This window comes from Euphorbia lathyris, chromosome 4 (assembly GCF_963576675.1).
Source record: "Euphorbia lathyris chromosome 4, ddEupLath1.1, whole genome shotgun sequence".
In the NCBI taxonomy this organism is placed as follows: domain Eukaryota; kingdom Viridiplantae; phylum Streptophyta; class Magnoliopsida; order Malpighiales; family Euphorbiaceae; genus Euphorbia; species Euphorbia lathyris.
In genome coordinates this window covers 30,647,226-30,656,331 of record NC_088913.1, presented here as the reverse complement: position 1 = coordinate 30,656,331, position 9,106 = coordinate 30,647,226, and the positions used below count along the sequence as shown (strand labels likewise).

The 9,106-nt window shown below is 33.8% G+C and overlaps 1 protein-coding gene across 2 annotated transcripts; it reads right to left on the bottom strand.

The window, feature by feature from the left end:
- Positions 1-3,664: 3,664 nt before the first annotated feature.
- LOC136227619 (pentatricopeptide repeat-containing protein At5g09450, mitochondrial) lies at positions 3,665-7,050 on the bottom strand. 2 transcript variants are annotated; one of them, XR_010688154.1, is made up of 4 exons: positions 6,972-7,050; positions 6,593-6,854; positions 4,356-5,384; positions 3,665-3,987 (listed from the first exon to the last, which is right to left on the bottom strand). XR_010688154.1 is itself a non-coding variant. In XM_066016325.1 (3 exons), exons 1-3 carry the CDS (start codon positions 7,004-7,006, stop codon positions 4,488-4,490), a joined length of 1,194 nt encoding a protein of 397 aa, XP_065872397.1. In that variant the 5' UTR covers positions 7,007-7,050; the 3' UTR covers positions 4,120-4,487. The 2 variants fall into 2 exon arrangements, 1 of the variants encoding a protein (XP_065872397.1); XM_066016325.1 differs by lacking the exon at positions 3,665-3,987 and having other exon boundaries at positions 4,120-5,384.
- Positions 7,051-9,106: the final 2,056 nt, after the last annotated feature.

The following is a 9,106-nucleotide window of genomic DNA, read 5'->3' as shown; positions in this document are numbered from 1 at the left end:
CAGGATTGCAGGGCCATTCTTAGTTCTAATTCCAATTTTAAAGTGTCGTTTATATCTCAGTTAGTGAATAAGGTTGCACATTTAGTTGCAATGCAGACTTATTCCAATGCTAGCGATTTTATTTCTACTGTAATGCCAATATGGCTGGCATATGTTATTCTTCAGGAAAATCCTAGTTAATTTATGAAGTCTTATTTGGGTTCAAACAAAATATACTATTTACAATTGAAACACAGCCCATGAGAGAGAGAGAGAGAGAGTAAAAACATCTTTCTATGTGAGAACATTTTTTTATGTGAAAATACTCCCGTAAAAAATTGTAAAATGTATGTAACATTATTTAGAACATCATAGTTAAATTTTTAGAATACAAGCTGTAAAATATAGAACATATACTATAGTATAGTTCTGCAACTAATGTCTTATATAACATAATTTAAAACATTTTACTTTACTTTTAGAAAACAAACTATAAAATTTAAAACAGATGTAACATTATTTATAACGGTGTACTTAATTTTTTAGAACACGTGCTATAAAATCTAGAATATATACTTCAACCAATATCTTATGTTCTACAACTAATGTCTTATGTGACATTATTTATAACATTATACTTAACTTTTAGAACGCATGCGATAAAATTTAGAACATATATAACATTATTTAGAACATTGTACTTAACTTTTTAGAACTCATGCTATAAAATATAGAACATATACTTCAACATAGTTATGTTACACATATGTTCTAAAACTAATGTTGTATGTTCTACAACTAATGGCTTATGTTCTAAATCACCAAACCATTCAAAGAAGCCGGTCTTCGAGCCTAATCAACTCGACTCGTCCATCTGAAAAGTCTGCTATACATTTTCCAATGTAGCTCCGGTCACCACTCTATACTCTTGCATGCAACCCGAATCCACCATATCCATAGGTAAAACAACTTCATAAGTCCATTTTTTTATGTTAGAATTGCAAAAAAAAAAAATTAACAAATGCTAGAGAAGTAGAAGGGACAGCCCATGTTACGAATTTCTACTTAAACAAGACTCAACAAAAACGCAAAATCAATCTCTTATACTTACATGCACTTGTAGCTCATGTTGTGGGCTTCGATTTGGTACAAATAATGCAAAAAACAGATGAGAAATAAGGAAGAATAAGCTTTGAGAAGTTTGAAGAGTAAAAGTGGAGGAAATGGGGCGAGGAGGAAGATAATGATGAGGTAGGAGATGAATTTGCACGTATGCAAATTTTTATTTGATATTATAATAATGTCATTAATGAGAGCATTCTCGTATAAAAAAAATCATTCTCACATAAGGATGTGTTCTCACAAGAGCCTTCCAATATATATACACACATGATACAATAATGTGTTTTAACAACTCTAATAAGGGCTCCAATCCGCAAAGAGTTGGGTGTAGTTATAATTAATCTGAAGGGATATGCATTGGGAAATATATGTTGCAACTCGTAAATATGGTTGTAATCGAACTGAACCAAGTTGATCTGAGCTTAGCTCTGATCTATTCATGCTCGTTAGAAAATTAACAAGGTTGGATTTGAACTCAACATCCTCCACTTATTCACAAGCTTTGCTCGTCAGCAGGTCATTAATTATGTTCATAAACTTTATTTGTCATCTCATCAGTTATGTCCATTTGAAATTTCTTTAGCACAAAGCTGTGTGGTTTTTAAACCTAAAAAAACAAAAATCTATAAAGCACGGACCCTTCCCCAGGGTCGGAGTGGTTGTGTCAGACTCACCGTACATGAGGACATGATAGAATTCGCACCCAACACGGCAAAATCGAGTCTCTGAGGTTTTTTTTTTTTTTGAATTCCGACACGACAGGGATCCCGACATGGCTGCAGGGATAGTAAAAGTTTAGGGTTTTAAAATTTTATTTAATTATAAAAGTTAGACAAACTAAATATAGAAACCGAATGTCTCTCTTCTCTAACACGATTTCTTCTGTGCAAAAGTCTTCCTCCTCCTGTGCAATTTATTCTGTGGAAGTCTTCCTCCTGTGCGATTTTTCTATGCACGTCTTCCTCATGTACGCGATTTTCCTTCTCTTCTCTTCATCTTGTTGTTCATCTATGGTGTGCGCTTTTTCTCTGAAAGTTTATTCTCTAGAGTTTGTTTCTAAGTCTAGGCTTAATAGGGTAATGAACTTATATTAATTGGGCTATGAACTTATCAATATAAGTTTGTTTATGATACAAATTATAATAAAATAAATTTAATTAGATTTTTTTTATGTTTGTAAAATAACCTATTTTGTGATTTATGTACGCGATTTATCATGTTTTTTCAATGTTTTTATATATTTTTATATGTAATATATATAATTAATTATATAAACAAGTACCGTGTCCCACTGCACCCGTGTCTTATATTTTCTAAAACTATCGTTTGCCGCATCTGCATTCGCACCCGAGTCGGTGCTTCATAGACTAAAATTAACATAAAATAAGGTTTTTCTACATTTCTCCTTTTACAGAAATACTATTATTACAAAAAAAAGATTAATCAAGTTTGCTCACAAGTGTGTTCATTAACATTATAATCGAACTTTTCCATGAACTTATAATCAAACCTGCTTGCTTTCAAGCCGAGTTTCACCGTGCTCAAGCTCAACTCGTTTATGGATCAAGTCGAACATGATCGAGGCTCAACTCATTTACGGCTCTACTAACAGATGAATCATTAATCATTAATGATGATGAGTTCAGTTGAACTACTAATCATCATCCCAATTAAGTTTCATAAGAAAAAAAAACGCTGGAACAATATTTGGAACTACTAACTTGAATTATTTTTTAGATTATAGAACACAAAAATAACTAATCAGAATCAACTTACAATACTAAATGTCCCTTTTTAAGGGTTTTCATCACAAATTCAAAATACAAAAATACAGTACTCGTGCTTTAACGGAATATGAAGCACAATTGCAAATTCATCACTATCATCTGCTACCTCAATCACCAATTTGACGCATTCAAATTTCCATTCAATACCAACAGATTAGGCAGATTTTCAGGACAATAGTAGAGATGCAAAATTATACTAACCTGGAGTTGGTCCTCGGTAAAAACATACCTAATTCATCTCAAAAAGGTACTTCAAACTCCCTAATTAAGTAATGAGAGACATTTAATGATATCTAACTCACGCCTAAAACTATCTAGAGCGTGAAGCAAATATCTATAGATTATCCAACATTGAATACAAGGTTCGGATACTATGTAAATAATGATGTAACTAATCTCAAATGGTATCTTAAATGAGGATAACTTCACATATATATGTGAGCCATATAGCCCATCCCATTCTCTCTAAAATGGGATTCAAGATGTGTGCTACACGCAAGCCCCCCACCATATTTGGTGAATGGAGCAGCACATATCCCAGTTATGCTCCCTAATGCCTTTAAGATATGATGATACATTTGCTTTTGTTTTATTTTTTATTTTTGGTGACAAATGTCTTGACAGACTTGAATTGCAAGCACTGTCTTGCCATTTCCAGACAGTAGTTTTAACCAGCAACTTGTTGCACAACTTAGGTACAACTAAATAATAGATTTATCCCAGTACAGCCTACAAAATACATGGTGAAAAGGAGGGGGTAAAATATATCCATAATCTTTAGTGCCACTAACATTATGATCTCTTAACTTTATTTCATAACATAAAATTCTTGAACTTTAATTATTCTTGAACTTTAATTATACAAACATCAATCCAAATCAAAGAAAATTTGTTTCAAAAATTAATGAAATGATGATCTGATCATTGGCTTTTTTATCCATGTTACTGTACATTATGATCAAATACCTATTTACAAATCACTATTTCGTTAATTTTTTTAATGGATTTCTTTGATTTGGATTTTAATATTACTGTAATGTAAAGTTCGAGGACTTCTATGTCACGAAATGAGATTTGGGAGCCATGGATGTATTTCACCCTGAGAAAAAGAGAGAATGAATTAATGCATTTCTTTTACTAAAATATACCTATAAATACTTCTTGGGATACACCATTTTCTTAATTTTATTGTGCTCAACATAAATAGAGAGCTAACCTTGGAAAGAAAATATATTAAAAGTCTACTTGATTTTATAAAATGGAAAATGGTTGAAACCCAAAATTTTTTATAACAAGACTAATCTATGAAGTGCATAAAGTTTTCCCTCCATCTAATCCAATTCCAGTGATTTTGATCACATTGACAACTTGAGTGTGTGTGCCTTGATTAATTGCATAGGAATTATGAGAAGAATACACATAATTTCAATATTACAAGTTTCAAATAAATAAAGATTAGAGAGGTACCAGAGTCCCTTAGTCTGAAAAGTCAGCAACCCAGTCTCGAGAGTGTGGCAATCCAATATGAAGCACAATTGTATTTTATTCTTTCCCAATTCTAGAAAACCGCTCCATTCCACAGGAGACTGAGAGAAGCACTTAGTTTATTAAATTTGTGGAATCATCCCTTTCAATCAGAAGCATATGGAAGTTGTTCGCGATTTCAGTTAATCCAGCACCAGAGAATGCATCCAAAAGCCTATTACAAGCAGAGATATCAAAGTTTGTGGTAGTACATTGTTTCCACTGGTCAAGAACCTCTGCTGCCTCCTTCAAATGTCCGAGCATCATATATGAAGAGAGGATGCAAATGAAGTTTCTGTTTCTCATTTTTTGTTTAGTCATTCTCAATGATTTCCATATTTGATCAACTTTATCTTTGTTCCTTAAACCTGAATACAGGATAATGAGGAAGTCATATGTTATCCATTCTCTCTGTGAAAAACCTTTCTCTGTTTCAACTACAGCACCTGAATCTGCGTTCACAAGATGTCCTGCTTTGACATATATATTGGCAATGTCGATATATCTACACCAATCACCATTACAACCAGGGTCTTGGCTCATTTCATCCAAAATTGTTGTAACTTTATCAATATTTAGAGTTGCGGCATATGAACTTATCCAGAGATTGTAAGTGAATACGTCAGGGGCAACCTTTTGTCGTTTCAGTTCTTCCACAACTAATAAGACTTTCTCCACCTGCCCAACTGACATATAGAGAGTCATCATCTCATTGTATGTGACAGCCGGGAAAGAAAGATTTGATCCCTTCATTCTCTCATAAAGCTCTTCAGCTTTGTCCAGAAGTTTTGACCCAGCATAAGAGTGCAGGAGAGCAGTATAGATTTCACTTGTTTTTGCTGTGATAGGTAGCCCTTCAAAGTAGCGCTCTGCAGCATCAATACCAAAAACCTTTGTCATCAAGTCAATACGGGCAGCATAATCAGAATCTGACAACTCAAACTCTTTATTTGCAACCATCCACTCTGATATCTGCAATCTCATATTGGTTGTAAAACAGAAACACATTATTTATTGACCTACAAACAGCAATCAAAGCTACATATTTTTTAAAATTTCTCAAAATCATTAATGACTAAAAGCAACACATAATCAGTTCAAAATTGCTCGACGTATTGCATTCTGGAATTTTACTCCTGAAGTTTCTAACTACACACGGCATCATCAGATTCTCCAGAAAGCGAATTACTGATCAAAGTCAGGAGTCTCATCAATGAAATTGTGTAGAACAACTATCAAATTTTAATTTTATCAGATAATTTCCAGCCTATAGTTTGACCAGCATGCATAATAGAAATGAAAATGGCTCAAAACATCCTTCAGTTCAATGCAAGATTCAGCATTAATTATCTATGTAAATTTAACCCTCCAAGGCCGCAATTAGAAGTTCTCCTTCCTCACATTCTTTTTTGCCTTAGTTCAGCAAGTTGAGCCTTCTATCCACTCAAACAATTCCACTTTTCTATGCAATCCAGTTCATCATCTCAGTCAGTAGGTTCAATCCTTGTCCCCTTTTTTCCACACACAGTCATAAAAGATCGGAATTTTCATCATTCTAAACAGTTTGACATCTACAAGTAAACATGAAAAGGATTTGGTATAACACATGTCTATCATCTAGAAAAGGAGAACGTTTGAAACAAACAAGCAATATGTTGTGGTGTTCTCAGTATATCTTAAATACTGCATTGTGTTGCACATGATATATCAACTAATGAAAAGAAGAAGATGAAGAACAACTGCAAAGGATAGTTACAGCAAGCCATGGTGAAAACAAAGCTGGACAAGAAAAAAATTACTCAAAATTCAGTTCCGGAAACAATTCAATTTTCAGACTACTCCTTCTCCATCAGAAAAGCATTTTATTGTCTACCTACCAGACTAAATCGTTATGGCATACCAACATTAACATGCACAACTTATTTCTGATTCCCATAACAAGTAGAACCACCAATAACCCCGCACCAGTAATCAACTTTTTCCTAATTATATCATAAAGATTTATGCATACTTGTCTACCATTCCATTTCACAACTCCAAAACTAAAACTGCTAGGAAAAGTCTCAGCTTTTTCAACTCCAGTTTATTTTCTCTAGGAAAACTAAGCATAAGAACTGAATTAATATGAGAGATTCATTCAAAAGAGAGCAATAAGATCGTAAATAGAGAAAGCTAGCGACCTCAAGAGCATGCTTGAACCGCTGATACTTTCTAAGCTCTTTCGAGATGTTCCTTAGCTCAGAGGCCGTCACAGTGTTTCCTTCATTAACCCATTTCTGTATAATGTTGGTAGCGCTTCTCTTTGGAAGTCTCAACCTAAAGATCCTGCTCCTCAAGTCGTCTTCATTTGAATCCTCTTCAGCGATTTCGGTTTCCAGAGCACCGGAAGAAAGAAATCTGCTGATCTTACCTTTCTCTGTGGCACTGAAAGATTTAATTTCGCTGCGAAAGAGTAAAGTGAGGTAAGTGGAATTAAGAAGAATGGACTACAAGCATTTCTGAAAAAGAAAATACAGAATTCCGAAAACTGAAAAGGAAGAATTCGACTGGGGAGCTCACCGGCGAAGAGTGGAGAGAAGCGATCGAGATGCCATCACCGGCCCTTTATCCCTCTTTGAGTTAAACTTTGGAATGGAGAAAAATGGTATATAATTTTTTTTTTTTTTTTTTTTTTTTTTTTTTTTTGTAGGAAAAAGTTTAGACCAAAGAGGAGGTTAATGGGAGTAAATGGGAGTAATGGAAGGTTAAGTATTAAGTTAATCTTGTTTGAGAGTTATTTTTTGGGAGTAAATGGAAGTTAATGGGGTTAAATCTTTACTCTCTGTAACCTCCAAACTCTAACCTCCAAATTGGGGGTTAATGGGAGTAACGTAAACTTTTTTAAAATTTCTTGTCTCTGCAGAGTAAATTTAACCTTCCTTCCCCTCCAAATTTAAACTCACAAACAAGGTTAAACATTTAACCTCATTTACATCCTATAAACTCCCAAACAAGGTTAATTTCCATCGCTTCCCATTCCATCACTTCCTTTCCCTTTCCATTACCTCCTTTAACTCTCACCTCCATTAACCTCCAAACTCCCAAAGGTAAGGGTAGGTCTACCCACTCCTAAAAAAATGGTATATAATTTCTGAATTTACGGGTAGAAAGCAAATTAATTTACCGAAAATTAAATCATAAAACGATTAGAATAAATAATGATTCTCTCAAAAAATAATAAATAACGGGGTTTCAGGAAAAAAAAAACATATTGGATATTTAATTAAGGGATAAAGTAGTAAAATAGGTCAATGGTTTTTCAATTTAGGCCTCATGTATAAAATATCATCAAAATATGTTTAACGTTAAAAAAAGTACCAATTCGTTATCGAAATCTAAAGTGGTACCATTTTTTAAACGTTAAAACTATTTTGGTATTATTTTGTACGTGAAACCTAAATTGATATTTCCCAAAAAACTATAAGTCTATTTTGGTACATTATTCTTGGGTAAATTATATACGTGGTGTATAACATTTACCTATTTTCACACTTTGGTGTACAACCAAAAAAAAATCACACTAAAGTGTACAACCTTCTGGTGACCTCTCACTAAAGTGTACAGCCGGTAAAAGTGACCGGTCAACGCAACTCAACATTGTCACGTCAGCATTTTAACCAGTTTAAAAGTCAAAAATTTACACTCCTAATATGGAATTACTAAAATACCCTCGTCCCTTCCAAATTGAAAAAAGTAGAACCCACTCCCACTCTCTCTTCATTTTTCTCACTATCTCATCTCCCTATCTTTCCATTTCTCTCTCTAACTCTTCTCTCTCTAAGAGCTTTCAATCTTTCCATTCAAAAATCAAAGCTTCATTTTGTTTCTGATAATAATTGCTAGTAATAGCATATGCAAGAAAGACAGAGTGTGAGTATTTCAATTGGAGTGATTTCAGTGACATTTTAACTGGGTTTGCTTTTTTCCTTCTTGAAAGGAATTCTAATTGCTAGTGTTTCAATATGTGAATTTCAACTAAAAGGTCCTCAATGTGTTTCAATGGCGACTCCTGGAATGTGATTAAAGCTTATACATAAAAGGTTTCGAAGCATTGTCTATACAGACATGACGTTAGTGTTTCCATTTGTGCTATCTCCTTTAACAAATTCAGAAATTATGCTACAGTTTCGAGTGAGAGTTCAGGGTTTTCGGGATAGTGATACAGTGCTTTCTGTTGAAACACTGTTCCACAAGATTTTGATTTGACAAAATCATCTATGATTAAGGAACAATTAAATTTAAAGTGCCTTGATTTAATTGTACTAATCTGTTTGTTCAATGTTGAGTATAAACTTAAAAACAAAAAGATATAAAAAGAAAGACAGGACAAAGTCAGCATGAGATCAAAAGACAAGTTGCGTAGAATTGAACTCAGTACCAAAGAATAGAAGCCTGAAGTTCAACAAAGCTAAGTGGAATGGAACTCAGCATCAAAAGCTCTCTTACTAGTTAACGTGCAAAACAAAACTGACCAAAAAGGGAACGTAGCATAAGAGTTAACAACAAACGAAGACAACGAATAAAGTAGAGGACGAGTAAATCCTCAGGACAGCATGAGAGATTCGTTCACTAGAAGACAAGCTTTGCAAACCTTCTGCACCAATAATTGAATCCTCGGAAATACGTAATAGACACATTCCAAGATGCATGGGTCA

Bases quoted from the DNA above. Each gene is read 5' to 3' on its own strand.
- LOC136227619 (XM_066016325.1), bottom strand. From the start codon at position 7,006: ATGGCATCTCGATCGCTTCTCTCCACTCTTCGCCG. The intron at 6,855-6,971 runs GTGAGCTCCCCA...ACTCTTTCGCAG, and splicing joins CTTCTCTCCACTCTTCGCCG to CGAAATTAAATCTTTCAGTG. The intron at 5,385-6,592 runs GTCGCTAGCTTT...ATGAGATTGCAG, and splicing joins GGTTCAAGCATGCTCTTGAG to ATATCAGAGTGGATGGTTGC.